This window comes from Oratosquilla oratoria, chromosome 5 (genome assembly GCF_046742065.1).
Source record: "Oratosquilla oratoria isolate Oo_2021 chromosome 5, ASM4674206v1, whole genome shotgun sequence".
NCBI classification, from domain to species: domain Eukaryota; kingdom Metazoa; phylum Arthropoda; class Malacostraca; order Stomatopoda; family Squillidae; genus Oratosquilla; species Oratosquilla oratoria.
Window position 1 is genome coordinate 5,051,377 of NC_134781.1, and position 16,595 is coordinate 5,067,971.

General features: G+C 43.2%; 1 protein-coding gene across 1 annotated transcript in view; it reads left to right on the plus strand.

Annotated features, from left to right (window-relative positions):
* The window catches only part of LOC143025318 (uncharacterized), a 59,045-nt gene extending 42,809 nt beyond the window's left edge, over window positions 1-16,236 (plus strand). Inside the window, exons 3-7 of the mRNA XM_076184792.1 lie at window positions 6,761-6,916; window positions 7,563-7,852; window positions 9,940-10,131; window positions 10,366-10,509; window positions 14,960-16,236. Coding sequence (XP_076040907.1) covers window positions 6,761-6,916; window positions 7,563-7,852; window positions 9,940-10,131; window positions 10,366-10,509; window positions 14,960-15,127 — 950 coding nt within the window. The 3' untranslated portion in view covers window positions 15,128-16,236. The remainder of the gene's footprint in view (window positions 1-6,760; window positions 6,917-7,562; window positions 7,853-9,939; window positions 10,132-10,365; window positions 10,510-14,959) is intronic.
* Window positions 16,237-16,595: the final 359 nt, after the last annotated feature.

The following is a 16,595-nucleotide window of genomic DNA, read 5'->3' on the forward strand; positions in this document are numbered from 1 at the left end:
GAGGAGGAAGAGGAGGAGGAAGAGGAGGAGGAGGAGTAAGAAAAGGAAAAGGGAGAGGAGGAAAAAGGAGAAAAATCTTCAGCGACGAACGGAACCGCGATCCTTTTGGGTGAAATATCAAGGGAATGGCGACCCATACGGGGAGAGATAGATAGATAGATAGATAGAGAGAGAGAGATAGAGATGCAGTATGTGTGTGTGTGTGTGTGTGTGTGTGTGTGTGTGTGTGTGTGTGTGTGTGTGTGTGTGTGTGTGTGTGTGTGTGTGTGTGTGTGTGTGTGTGTGTGTGTGTGTGTGAGAGAGAGAGAGCGAGAGAGAAAGAGAGAGAGAGAGAGAGAGAGAGAGAGAGAGAGAGAGAGAGAGAGAGAGAGAGAGAGAGAGAGAGAGAGAGAGAGAGAGAGTATGTGAAGGGCCACTTTTTCTTCAGTTACAACTAGCCAGGCAGGCAGGCAGACATGTAATTAATCAAACAGGCAGTCTAGTTGGCAGGCAGCTAGGAAGGATAGCAGAGAGTCACACTGGCAGATAAGAACGAGCCAGGTTACTGACAAAAAGCCAGTCAGGCAGGCAGGCGGGCAGACCGTCTGAGCCATATGCCACCCCGCAATTTAATTTGACCAACGTCAAGGTAGACACGGAGGGAGCCAAGGTACCTCGAAATCCATGAAGGCCACCAAGGTCCCTGAAGGCATCTTCCTAAAGATTCCTTCGGCTTCCTGAAGGTCCCTAAAAGCCCCTTAAAGTTATTGAAGGCCCCTGGAGGCTCCTTAAAGTTCCTTGAGATTCCTTAGGCTTTATGAAGGCTCCACATGACGTTTGATGCTCCCCAAGGCCCTTCAAGTTCCTTCAAAAAGTTTCAGTAGTCCTCTTGGTGCGTTGGAAGAGGGAGGGAGGGAGGGAGGGAGGGAACGCCTCTTTTCTTTATTCCCTCAATACCGCTGTGAATCATATATCTTCAGTTGAAAAAAAAGAAAAAAAAAGTCTCGTGCAGCTGAGACTGAAGACCCCCCACACCTCCCACCTCTTGAACGAGGTCTCTAGTGCCGGCCTTATGGTCTATTGCTCTCTCCTTCATTCTTATGTTCATTCTTATCTCCCAAGACTTTCTCTCAGCTCAGCCCCATCTTCTCACCCACCCAACCCCCACCACTTGGGTGCATCGACTGAAACCCTCCGGCGTCCGTCGTGGGACTTTATAAAGGATTCGCCGCAGAATGGAAAGTCCTTGGTCCAGCTGCTTATGACTACCGTACTCTTTCTTGGTCCCCTGCCGCACCCGAACGAGCCCTGGAGGAAGGTCTCAGTGGTGGTTGCGGCCGCAGCCACGGACGAACAAAGTAGGGACTGCCTCTGTTGCTAACGGAGGTGGGGAGGGGGAGAGGGGTGGTGGTATTGACGACGCATCTAAAGGGACAAAACCAAGATGTGGATTGTGGTGCCATTGGATCTGTGGAGATGACGGGGTCGTTATGTTTATGATAGCACTGATAATGCCATTGAGAACAAAAACAAAAGTATCATGTTGTTCTTGTTGATGGTGGTGGTGATCGTTGTGGTAATGACGACGACGCCGACAACGATGATGATGATGATGGCGACGACGACGATGATGATGAATCAAAACATCACATGCTGAATAAAATCATCTGAAGCTAGCCAAAAAAATGTACACAGGATGCCCTCACAGCTAAAGATTTCACATCAACGAAGAACTGCCTGCCTACTTCATACACAGCTCAAGAACACAAAGTCCTAGAATAAAAAATAAAAAAAAAATAAAAAAAAATCTGAGCGGTGAAAACCTGAAATAGCCCTCGTTTGTTCACCAGTGCCCAAGAGCAGCTGGCACCGCCGCGCATCAGCCGCATACTTGAATGGTGCCACTGGGTGCCACGCGAGAGAGAAGGGGGTCGGGGGTGGGTCACTGTCAAGGTGAGACTCGGTGGCGTCGTTGCCTATTGTCCGACCCATTCGAAACCATTAACATCTTCACATTGACTCCTCCCTGCGGTTTCGGAGCCGGACACGACCCCATTCCCTTTCTCTCTGCGAAAGGACAAAGCACACAAGGACATGATGGAGATCGAGAGATTGTTCAGTCTTTCCAAGGGGGAGGTGGGGAAGGTGAACCGTGTCTATCTGGTGCCAAACCCGTATGAGGGCTATCGACTCCAATAAGTTTCAGGGAGTCGATATTTTAGGAACTCGAGTGACGACAGTCCTACGGATCAGTCACTTAGCATTCTCTTGCGAGCGAAGACCAATCTTCACAAAAAATAGATAGATTGATAGATAGATAGATAAGTAGGTAAATGAATAAATATGTAGATTAATATAGATAAGTGAATAAATGAATAAATAGATAAATAAATAGATAAACAAATAAATGAATGCAATAAAATAAATGATGTTGATCACTTCCAGGTTCTACTGCCCCTTTTTTCTGTTTCCGTCTTCCTTAAATCCCTCCTTCAACAGTTCCATGACTTTCCATCGGCACGACGTTGTCCCCAAGGACAGAAGCGCTGGTTATCGCCGACAGAACGCTATCTCAGTGTCAGATCCGCCTCTGCGATGACGCAACAGTGACCAACCGCAATGAAGATGGACACAAGTCGTTTCGACGCTCGTGTGACTTGGATCAGGTCTTCCAACCACAAAGACACAGTGCGGGGTCCTTACTATATACATTTTATGGAATCACTATCTCAGAGCCTCATGACACCTATACGGATCAGAGGCACGCGGTATTCCTTTACGACAGGAGGCATATCTCCACTTCAAGCATGCTGACTGTTTTTCAATTTCTATTGTCTCTCCTACTCTACTTGACCACCTCTGTGACTCCACTTCTTCGGCGCGACATCTTTCACAGGGACAGAAGCGCTGGTGAATTATCGGCGAGGAGAGACAAGACTAGAGAGCCAAAAGGAGAAAAGTCTGCCAAGACTGAGACTTAAAAGGACGTCCCCCCACCCCCCACCCCCCACCTCATGGGCGCCACCACTTATTGTGTAACATGGAAGCTTGGCGCATTGGTCAAAGTTGACTAAAAATATCTAACCCCCTCAGCGTTCAGTGTTCATGATCTGGTGTATTTTTCCAAGTGGTATTCACTTGGCAGGGCAAGGTATCTCATGTGCAGGAAACATATCCCAAATACCCGGCTACAGGAACTATATTTGTACACTGAGAATCTGAACTTGGTTAAAAAGTTTAGGTCATAATTGCAGTTGCTGAGGTTCGTGCGGGGAACGGCTGTCGCATGATTAGTGCGACGTTGTTGAGTCGCATTCATGTGCTCTTTTCTTGAACATAAATAAACAAGACGTGTCGCTCGCACCGGGTTCTACGAAAAACAACAGCCCATCAATTCGCGTCATTTTGAAACAGTACTGAAAAGATAAACTATTTTTATTGTTTCTTCTCTAGCAGTGTAACTTGATACAGGAAAATGTGCACAACGTCTTGTTGTCTCTCCACAGAGGACAACTACGAAAGTCCACGCATTGACGTAGACATACTTGAGTAAAATGTCAGAGGCTATGCACGATATATCGCCTTGGCCATACTTCTGGCTCCGTGCTGCGCGTTTCGTAGTTGCTAAATAAACGCTTCGACTCAATTCTGCTGCCACGATGACTGTGGTTGTCAAAGAACCTCTTGTTGTAGATATTCCTTACGTCTCGTGTTCTTATAAGTCTTAAAAGAGTTTCCGCTGGGGGTGGTGAGAGAGAGAGAGAGAGAGAGAGAGAGAGAGAGAGAGAGAGAGAGAGAGAGAGAGAGAGAGAGAGAGAGAGAGAGAGAGAGAGAGAGAGAGAGAGAGAGAGAGAGAGAGAGAGAGAGAGAGAGAGAGAGAGAGAGAGAGGGGGGGGGGGGAGAGAGAGAGAGGAGAGAGACCCATTTTCTTTCACCATTCCAGTTATCATTTTCCCACGCAAACCAAGTTTCTTTAGTCGAGGGTCCATACTGTCTAACAATTTCGGACCGAATATTAATGTGGATGCTGATTCAATTTAACGCCTCGATTTTTATTACTCATAAAGTTTATCAATATTGCGAACCTATCAAAACAAGCACTTCCATGTTTAATAGGAATAATACAATTTGTTGAACATTATTTTATGTCCATCTTCTCTGGTGGAATCTGCTTATATTCTCCAGATTAATGTGCGCTACATTTAGGCGCGAAAATCTGCTGTCTCTCACATGTAATAGGGTAGATTTGCATTAGTTTGTTAATATTACTATTGCAAGCTCGTTATCAGCTAGACGACTTTAAAACTGCACCAGTGGGATTCATAGAAAGTGGGAATTAGTGTGCTTCTGACTCAATTCTTTTGTTTTTACATTGATACATTTCGGTTTTTCATCGACCACAAAATCATAGACGGGTATTTTTCAAATATGTACATCATACCACAACATTCATCCGAAATTCAACATCAGAATATACTTAATTCTTCTTCTTTTACATATGAATTTTGAACACGACGAAATACATTAAAGGTGACTATGTTCATTCGCAAATATCATTATGTTCCTCCTGCGACTGAGGACAGAATATCTGAAGATCGTCATCACAGAGAAGGGACTGAATTCCAGTTATATGACCTTCGAGAATCTACTTGACGCGCCATACCCCTCCGTGAAACTCACTAAAGAAAACGGAGATGTTTATCATAGAGAACGTTCAGTTGTGAGAGGCTATCTTTGTAAAGTAATATCGAATCAATTTTCCTTGTTCCTTCAAACATACAATGTCAGGCACAGAAGTGAGTCGTCACAAAATGTAAGTAAATAATATGTGACATTCTAGAGATTTGTCTGAGACCAATAGACTATTCGGTGTGATAGGAACGACACATAGAGATAACAATATTATGACTATATTATGTCAATTTGGGCAAGTAAAAGTAACAGAAAAAATATGCTAACGTCATCAACTCTGCATTACCCTAATGTTACTGATGAATATTCTTTTAACTTAAAATTTACCATTCTTTCTTTCTCATATGGTTGCGTGGATCCCACCCACGGATGATTTAGTTTTTTTTAGTCATGAAGGTTATGTCAAAGTATAACGAATAGAATAAAATTTATGGAGATATACCATTCGATTAAGTCGATGCTGTTATAATGACACATATTTACTTATTATGAATAAATAAATAGGCAAATAGATAAATACTCCAAGTCTACTATAGTTCAGAAAAAACATGCCAAGTGATCTGTTGACTAAAGCTACAGGACTACAATGTTGCAGGATGAGTTGAGCATAAGATAAACAAAATCCATTTTGGGCCTCGTTTTATGCTTGATTGGTCTATGACTCTATTTATTCATTCGGGTGGAGCAGCTTGAAAAAAAAATTACGTAGCATTTTGTGTCCTATTTTAAACGTAACTTGTGCAAAAGAATTTTTTTTTCTTTTTTTATTTACTTATCTGGGTCAAAAGCAATGCAGCAAGATGCAGCACATCCATAGCAAGGCCGCTTCACTTAATCGGCGACCTCCCCCCCCTCTACGTCCCCTCACGCAGAAAAAGAGAAAACGGGGAGAAATCTCTTTGGGCTGCATCAAAATATCATTCACACATACTTCCTCACCCCCCAACTCCCACCCACTCCCTTCCATGCATCACAGCAACATCCATACACAACCATTCTCCACTCTCCCCTGTCTTTGGTCTTCTCGCTTCCTTCCTCAACAGGCACTCCTCTCTTTCCCAATGCACCTTTTACCCCATCCAAGGATGAGATGGATGGATGGGGTAAAAGGGGCATTGGGAAAGAGGGGAATATCTGTTGAGGAAAGAAGGGAAAAGACAGAAGATAGGGGTGAGTGGAGAATGGCTGAGTATGGATGATGCTGTGATGCATGGAAGGGAGTGGGTGGGCGTTGGGGGTTAGGAAGTATGTGTGAACTATATTTTGATGCAACCCGAAGGGATTTCTCCCCGTTTTCTTTTCTTTTTTTCTGTATGACGGAACGGAGAGGGGGAGCGTCGCCGAGTAAATGAAGCGGCTTTGCTGTGGACGTGTTGTGTCTTGCTGCTATGCTTTTGACCCAGGGTAGTTGGTGAGATGCAGGGATGACCCGTCATCCAGGAGTCAAGAAAAGAGGGAGGGAGGGAGGGGTACGTGGGGATGAAATGGATGGAAGTGGAGTTATGCCTTTGATTATGGCTACCTCCCTTGTAAGGAGAAAAAACCCTTGGTATATGAATGTATCTATATATGTATCTATTTGTGTTTTATTTTTTCGACAAGGGGCCTCCAACATGTGTATGGCTGAGAACCTCACCTTGTCTCGATCCGGCACTGCCTACATGGCAGTTGGGGCCGTACATTTTAAAACTTTCGCCTGCTCTATCAAACGCTGTCATTAGAATGTAAAATTTCACTAACATCAATGGCTTTACTTATGGCCAGTCAGCCAGATACACTCAACCAGATAATGATCGAAAGCGTTCGCCAGGAAAGGCGAATGGCTTTAAAAGTAGGGACATGAGGAAGAGGAGGAGGGAGAGGAGGAGTGGGAGGAGAAGGAAGAAGAAGACGAAGAAGAAGAAGAAGAAGAAGAAGAAGAAGAAGAAGAAGAAGAAGAGGAGGAGGACAGCCTTCACTATTTCTTATCTTTTCCCGTTTCCCGGGTGATTGCACAAGGAAAGGAGGAGGAGGAGATGGTGGTGGAGGAGGAGGGGAAGAATGAGGAAGGCTTTCTCCTCTACTTATAATCTGTCCCACTTTGCCACAGGGTCGGTACTTCTGAGGACACCCCGGGAGGCGACACAAAAGGAGGAGGAGGAAAAGGGACTTCGATTGACCGGAGTCTCATCGTGGTGTGTCTCCTGTTCGCCCTGTGCTCGGCCCTCCGCTTACTCTACCTCGCCAGACATCGAGCGACAAGTGAGTGAGTGTTGTTGCTGTAGTTGAACGTAGAGCGGGGTAGAGAGAGAAGTTGAGGGGTGAGAAAATCTTGAAAAGAGAGACAGGAGGAGAAAACAGACGACGGGGACGCCTGGTCTCTCCTCTTCTTGTGTCTCCTCCATTATTTGGTTTCTTGTTAATACGAGGGCTTTCACCCCTTTCGCTCTGTTGATTGAGTACATCTCAGCCCTTCACGCTATGTTGTTCCCTGTCGCCGGTCATTCACCAGCGCTTCTGTCCGTGTGGGCAGTATCCTACCCACCAGTACGTTTAACTGTGGACGACTCTTTCAGGTGACGTTGGTGTCCTTCTGTCACACATTGAGTGTGTGTGTGTGTAGTAGGAAAGCGATGAACAAGGTCTGTATATATATATAATGTGTGTGTGTGTGTGTGTGTGTAGTAGGAAAGCGATGAACAAGGTCTGTATATATATATATGTGTGTGTGTGTGTCTGTGTCTGTGTGTGTGCGCGCACGTATTGCCTAAGGGATCAGGCTATCCCAACAGGATGAAAACATACATACATACATACATATGAAGGTTTAGTGCCAGCAATCTGTGTCCGCCCGCCATCAGATGGGGATTTGAACTCGGGTCACTGACTGCCTCCCTTTTGCCACCGTGCAGATGATGATGACGAGGGGTGCTTCACCGAACTCCTGAGAGGACCTCCTGCCTTCGACGACCCTCGACTCCTCTCGCTCCTCCGCGAAGAGTTCCTCCTCCCTCCGGCAGTCGGCGCCCCGGCAACGACGCCCTCCCCGTCCTCCTCCTCCTCCCCTTCTTCTCCCTTCTCCTCCCCCTCCCCTTCTTCTTCCTCTTCCTCCTCCCCCTCTTCTTCCTCCTCTTCCAGTGTCTCCTCAGGGGAAGGGGAAAGAAGTGACTTTGACTCTATACTGGACCCCGTGAGAGAAAAGGTGAGTCAATCCATCCACAGTGGCCTGCAACGGTCCTCAGAACCTCCCACAGATCTCTCTGTGAAGACACTTTAGACTGTTGTTTGTGTTGTACCAGTGTGGAACTGTCACTTTGTCGCCTTCTCAAAGTGGGAAGGGGAGAGGAAAGCGCAGTCACCCGTTGTCAGCTCTCCATGTGTGAAAACGCGTAAGAGTTGAATTTGACTTGGGTCTCAATCTGGTGACTGAGTGCCAGCCCCTCAGGGCTCCACCTCCTAATGGAGATGAGAATGTTGACGCGTTTCAACGAAGGGCAACTTCGCTGTCTATCTTGCATGACAACCATATGCATGCAGGTGCCCATCAGAACTGTCGGATTATTCAGAAGAACAGGTGGATTGTTCAAAAGAACGGGTGGGATGTTCAGAAGAACAAATGGGTTATTCAGAAGAACAGGTGGTTTGTTCAAAAGAACGGGTGGGATGTTCAGAAGAACAAATGGGTTATTCAGAAGAACAAGTGGGTTGTTCAAAGGAACGGGAGGGATCTTCAGAAGAACAAGTGGGTTGTTCAGAAGAACAGGTGTGATGCTCAGAAGAACAGGTGGGATGTTCAGAAGAACAGGTGGGATGTTCAGAAGAACAGGTGGGATGTTCAGAAGAACAGGTGGGATGTTCAGAAGAACAAGTGGGTTGTTCAAAAGAACGGGTGGATGTTCAGAAGAACAAGTGGGATGTTCAAAAGAATGGGTGGGATGTTCAGAAGAACAAGTGGGATGTTCAATAGAACGGGTGGGATGTTCAATAGAACGGGTGGGATGTTCAGAAGAACAAGTGGGTTGTTCAAAAGAACGGGTGGGATGTTCAGAAGAACAGGTGAGTTGTTCAAAAGAACGGGTGGGATGTTCAGAAGAACATGTGGGTTGTTCAGAAGTACATGTGGGATGTTCAGAACGAGTGGGTTGTTCAGAAGAACAGGTGGATTGTTCAGAAGAACATTTGGGTTGTTTACGAGGACTAGGGTGGTGTGGATGGTGCCTGCCAAGTTCTCTCCACAGACGGGAGTTTGGCAAAGGAGGTTGCAAGGGAGCGTACCCCCAGGAGACGCTTTGCGGCCACCGATGTCGACATCTCTGATCTCAGTTCTTGGATCGCTAGGACAAGTGGTAATCACCGGTTGATGGAGGGATCACGCCATGTAAGTGGGCGAAGTCACCAAGGGAAACAAATAATCTGAAGTCTGTTTGCGGTGTCCGTCATTCAATCAGAGCAACCTAAATGTCGGAATTATTTAAGAATCAATCGCTTATCAATATTTTTGTAACCATTTACTTCTTTATGCGTCACTCCTGTAATTTACCTACTTTCTTCTTATGTATTATTATCTATTTCTTTAGACGTTTATATTCATTTTTTTTTCAAGTATTCGTTTATCTTATCTATCTTACTGATTTATATGTATTTTTCATTTGTTCATTACCTAATTGTTTATTTTACGAGAAAAGTCTTTCAATGCAGCGGATTATTTCGTCTTTTAGATCTTCTATCTATTTTCGTGTACGTACACACACACACACACACACACACAAACACACACACACACACACACATACACACACACACACACAAACACACACACACACACATACACACAGCATTACCCATAGATCGGTTATATATGACCTTTAAGCGCTCTTCCGGGAGGGAAATAGCTGTCGATCACACACACAGCATTACCCATAGATTGGTCATATAAGAGCTTTATACCCTCTTCCGGGAGGGAAATAGCTGTCGATCACGAGTCCAACACGTGATCCAAGACCATGGTGAATCACACACACACACACACACACACACACACACACACACACACACACACACACACACACACACACACACACACACACACACACAGCATTACCCACAGATCGGTCATGTATGACCTTTAAGCGCTCTTCCGGGAGGGAAATAGCTGTCGATCACGAGTCCAACACGTGGTCCAAGACCATGGTGAAACACACACACACACACACACGCGCGCGCGAAAAACTAAAACATTGTCTACCGATACCCATTCAATAATGGAAATCGTTATCCTCTTATTGCCAGATAGGTGTTCCGAAGTTTTTGGTCAGTACAAATGGAACACCAACAGAAATTATCCAGGACTTCGTCCATCAGGGTGCTCGCGGTCTCTGGATCGAACCGCGTTCGGAAAGGTCGGGACCCCGACAGCCTCCCCGACACCCTCAACTCTGGACCAGCCACGCCTGCCTCTCCAACAACTCTACTGCGTATATGGTAACCGCAGCCTCTTTTTTTTTTTATTCAACTACTTTATTCGTATTTACTTATATATGTGTTTATGTATACATTTATCTATATATCTATTTATGTACCTATGAAATCTGTTAAATCATATTACACGACATCAAATACTATGTAGAGAACCTATCAGGATGGGTCTGCAGGCCCAAATGCCACAGGAGTAGTAATATACAGTGATTAAATCTATTTACTTAATTCATTGAACAGAATGAGGCCGGGGAGCAGTGCGTGTCGCTGTCCTCCCTCCTCGAGGCCATGGGTCGCCCCGAGGTGGACCTCGTGCTCTGCTCGGACGTCACCTTCGAGAAAGGGGTACGGCCTCTTCTGATGCAGTACCACGGGGTAGTCAAGGTGAGACGGCCTCCGCTCCTGGCAGCCCCTGAGGCGGGGCCAGGGGGACGAGGTTTCTTAAAGGGGAATATGCTAGGCAGCAGCTGAAATTATGCTAGACTGGCAAAGATAATGCTAAAAATAATATGTTCGGTTTCTGTTTTATATATATATATATATGTATATATATGTATATGTCTATATATATATGTATATATATAAATATATATACATATATATACATATATATATACATATATATATATATATATATATATAAATATATATACATTCATATATATATATATATATATATATATATTAATGTAAAACAAATTTATTGGAAGACATGCTTGCATAATTATAGTAAATCTGGTCACCCAGGGAGGTGTTCTCAACACCTGAATGCAACCGACGGGCGCCAGACGGAACGGACTCTAGACCAGTGGTCCTCAAACTATTGCAAGCTGCGGGCCACTCCCACCGTTGCAGATACAATGGCGGGCTCAAAAAAAAAAAAAAAAAAGAGAGAGAGAGAGAGAGAGAGAGAGAGAGAGAGAGAGAGAGAGAGAGAGAGAGAGAGAGAGAGAGAGAGAGAGAGAGAGAGAGATGAACATAAGTTGATATTATGAGATTATTTTTCTGGTGACCCCTCGTGGGTGCCCTGGCAGTTCTGAGGGCGCCATGTCGCCCGCGAGCTACAGTTTGGGGACTACTGATGTAGCGTGGGGATGGGGGCGGGGGTGATGGCTTGGGTGGGGGAGTGTCATGTACAAATGAATAAAATCACCTGGCGGTGGATAGGGTGAGAACTGCACAACGATGTTCCAATGCTTCTGAATGAAATCAGCAAACAGTGCTTCTGACTTTGTATACCTTATGAAGATGGTGTCTTTGAGTCTTTATATGTTTTTGAAAATGCTCTTCTTGACTGCACGTATTTTCCAGATGGCTTTCTGAATATATATACATATATATATATATGTATATATATATATATACATATATATATATATATATATATATGTGTGTGTGTGTGTGTGTGTGTGTGTGTGTGTGTGTGTGTGTGTGTGTGTGTGTGTTTGCGCGCGTGTGTTCTATTGAAGTCGACGGCAGTACCAGCATTATTCAATTTGTAGTTTGCCTTTTCACTTTTTTTTTCCAACGGCGACCGAAACAGCGAAAAAAAAAAAAAATGAAAAGGGAAACTGCAAATTGAATAAAGCTGGTACTACTGTTGACTTCAATAGAACATGTATTCTGAATGGTTTTTATCCCAAATATATATATATATATATATATATATATATATATATATATATATATATATATATATATATATATATAAATATACATACACACACACACACACACACACACACACACACACACACACACACACACACACACACACACACACACACACACACACACACGACTCGGTGGCGCGGTTAGTAGAATCCTCGACTGTCCCTACGGCGGTCCGGATTCGAAACCTGCCCAGGGCTGAAATAATTTCAGTATCACAGCGCTTCGGGTCGTTACTCCGACTCTCGTGGGCGGGGAGATGGGTGTGTGTGTGCGTGTAAGGTCACAGCATCTCCCACAGATCGGTCATATGAGCTCTGAGCTCTTTTCCGGGGGGGAAACAGCTGTCGGTCATGAGTCCAACACGTGATCCAAAGACCAACGTGAATCACTCTCTCTCTCTCACACACACACACACACACACACACACACACACACACACACACACACACACACACACGCATATATATACATATATATATATAAATATATATAAATACATACACATATATATATATATCATACAATCCATGACCGTCGCGCAGAGGATTCGAACCACCGTCTATAGACTCATATATACATATACATATATATATATATATACATATATTTGTATGCTCGAATACATACACATACATAAAATTTTGCGTTCAACCCATCTCCACTATGATAGTACAATTGGAAGTATACAAACGGGGGAAAGAATTTGAACATCACTGAATGGGTCCCAGTTATTAGAGATACATTTTAACAACCACAATGCACTTTAATTCTAAGCCATCAACACCGGGAGACCCAATGCAGGCCACAACCAGAAATTGAAATGTGGTACTGCCGAGGACTCGAACTCAGCTATCACATGACAAGTGACGCAGTGACATACCAACTACGCTATCAAGAGAGATATAAGTCAAGCGCAATATTTCTTATATATATTTGTATGCTCGAGTACATACACATACATGAATTTTTGCGTTCAACCCATCTCCACTATGATAGTACAATTGGAAGTATACAAACGCGGGAAAGTATTTGTACAACACTGAATGGGTCCCAGTGATTAGAGATACATTTTAACAACCACAATGCACTTTAATTCTAAGCCATCAACACCGGGAGACCCAAAAGAGGCCACAACAGATATTGAAATGTGGTAATGCCGAGGACCCGAACTCAGCTATCACGTGACAAGTGACGCAGTGACATACCAACTACGCTATCAAGAGAGATATAAGTCAAGCGCAATATTCCTTATATATATTTGTATGCTCGAGTAAACACAAATACATCAAATTTTGCGTTCAACCCATCTCCACTATGATAGTACAATTGGAAGTATACAAACGTGGGAAAGTATTTGTACAACACTGAATGGGTCCCAGTGATTAGAGATACATTTTAACAACCACAATGCACTTTAATTCTAAGCCATCAACATCGGGAGACCCAATGGAGGCCACAACCAGAAATTGAAATGTGGTACACCGAGGACTCGAACTCAGCTATCACATGACAAGTGATGCAGTGACATACTAACTGCGTTATCAAGAGAGATATAAGTCAAGCGCAATATTCCTTAAAGTGCATTGTGGTTGTTAAAATGTATCTCTAATCACTGGGACCCATTCAGTGTTGTACAAATACTTTCCCGCGTTTGTATACTTCCAATTGTACTATCATAGTGGAGATGGGTTGAACGCAAAATTTCATGTATGTGTATGTACTCGAGCATACAAATATATATAAGGAATATTGCGCTTGACTTATATCTCTCTTGATAGCGTAGTTGGTATGTCACTGCGTCACTTGTCATGTGATAGCTGAGTTCGAGTCCTCGGCAGTACCACATTTCAATTTCTGGTTGTGGCCTCCATTGGGTCTCCCGATGTTGATGGCTTAGAATTAAAGTGCATTGTGGTTGTTAAAATGTATCTCTAATCACTGGGACCCATTCAGTGTTGTACAAATACTTTCCCGCGTTTGTATACTTCCAATTGTACTATCATAGTGGAGATGGGTTGAACGCAAAATTTCATACATATATATATATATATATATATATATATATATATGTATATATATACACACACACTCGCACATATATATATATATATATATATATATATATATATATATATATATGTGTGGGTGTATGGATGTGTATGTATATACATATATATATATATATATATATATATATGTATATAAATATATACATATATATACATATATGTTTATATATATATATATATATATACACATATATATAAATATATATATATACATATATATACATATATATATATAAATATATCTATACATATAATATATACATTGTATATATTATACATACATATATATATACATATATATATATATATATATATTATATATATGTATAATATATGCATATATATATATATATACATATTTAATATTGCACATCTACGACATATAACAATACAAAATTAAATAACAAATTTGCAAATTATGATACATGAACGTATCTTTTTGGCGGAAATATAAAATAGAAAAAGTTGCTAAAAGCTACTAACAAACAAAAGTAGCCGCTTTGACTACTTGAGACGCCATCTTTGGTAGGTACAGAGGTCGAAGAAATAAAAGTATACTTAATTCGTCTATTCTAACCTAACCTATCCTACCTACCTAACCAGTCTACCTAACCTAGCCTGCATTTAGTGATTCGATACCTGTAATTTTAGAGGTCGTCGTCGTCGTTGTCGTCACCGACCTCCGAATCTATCAAAACAAAGTTGGCGTCTAAAGGAGTCGACGCAACTTCGTTTCTGCATAGCTTTTAGCAACGTTTTTTTATATTGATTTCTACCGAGAAAAATATTTAATACATTGATGTATTACAATTTACAAAACTAAAATTTATTTTTCTAATTTTATTCCGGGTAGGTGTACACATCTAAAAAACACACACATACACACACACACACACACACACACACACACACACACACACACACACACACACACACACATATATATATATATATATATATATATATATATATATATATATTGTATATAATTCCCAGATGGTTATTCTGACTGCATATATTTTGTAGGCGATGTTCCTGCCTTGTGTACACTTCTCAGGTGGTGTTCTTGATGTTGTGCCCTATTTTCGCAGGCGGTGTTGTTTAGAAGGACCGAGGACGATGGTCAGACTTTAGAAGCGTTTTTTGACCGTGTGCATGTGGTCTACCAATATGACATCTACACCCTGGCCCTACTTCGTGAACCACCAAAGGGCTGGGGCAACATGAAGTCACCGTCCTCTCCCACCTTGGGAGTGTGATGCTCCGAGACTGGTCTCCACAAGGTGCTTCCTCGTACCCATGTATACAAGACAGATATATAGAGAGAGCGAGAAAGAAAGAAAGAAAGAAAGAGAGAGAGAGAGAGAGAGAGAGAGAGAGAGAGAGAGAGAGAGAGAGAGAGAGAGAGAGAGAGAGAGAGAGAGGATAGATAGAGAGAGGGGGAGGAGAGAGGGAAGAGAGAGAAAGAGAGATAGAGAGGAGGAGAGAGAGTGAGAGGGAAGGAGAGTGAGAGAGAGGGAGATAGAAAAAGAAAGAGGGAGAGATAGAGAGGGAGATATAAAGAGGTAGAGATAAAAACAGAGGGAGAGAGATAAAAAGAGGGAGGGTGAGATAGATAGAGAGAGAGAGAAAGGAGAGAGAGAGAGAGAGAGAGAGAGAGAGAGAGAGAGAGAGAGAGAGAGAGAGAGAGAGAGAGAGAGAGAGAGAGAGAGAGATATGAGAGAGACTTTCAGCAACCTTCTCGGGTGTTACCTGAGGACACCCAGGGAACGACGCACACACAAATGGTTTTTCGTTGTCGAATCTTTAACCTGGTTTCGTGAGGAGCAGCAGACTTTCTTCACCTTCGAATGAATGTAACTGTCCGTCCTGGATGCAGTGACCTCGTGGCGTTGAGCTTCATGGGGTTTAACGTCCTGTGGAGTGCAGGTGGCGTCATCGGAAGCCTGATAGTCTTCCCCTCGCTTAGTTGTGGGTTCGAGTCCCGCACTCCTCTCCGATTCCAAGCAGTGACTGTTATCTGCCCCAACAGTCCCTAAAGCGTACCATGGGGGTAAAGGTGACGCCTTCGGCCGCAGCTACTCAGCACCTCCTGGTGTAGGACCCCTCACCTTCTCTCTGTGATATCCTCGGCACGGTTTCCCTTCGAAGTACTTCAGGAGTCCTTCCTGCGTGTACAGCAGTGGTTCTGGACCTGAGGGCAGCCATGGGGTCACCCAAGGGAGCCACGACAAGAACAAGAGTGGGGAGAGGGCGTGGCCTGTTGTTACAAGTTATACATTTCTATATAACGTGAGGAATCCGAATGCACAAAGAAACCTCCATCACTCTGTCCTGGCAGAAGGCAATGATGATTGTCAACTTTTGGAATAAAATAAAGAGTTTCTCTTCAATCAATATTTTATTGTCATTGTTATTGCTTTTCTTTTCTTCTTTTAAACCTTTCTTGACTGGGTGGGGGAGCTACACGAATGTTGACAATTCATGAAGTGGGGGTGGGGGTGGGAAAGGAGTCAAAAAATGATGGGGAACACTGACGTAAAGTGTTTACAGCCAATAACCAGGACTTCCCTCACCGACAACCACGACCTCTCGCTGTGCCGTCCATACTCTTGCCTAATGACAACAGTGACCTCTCCCGTGTTGTCTATTGCAATATTCTTTAATATTCTTCATTTGTGACACTCGAAAGTTTTTGCAAATCGCTCCTGTAAAACTACAATAAAG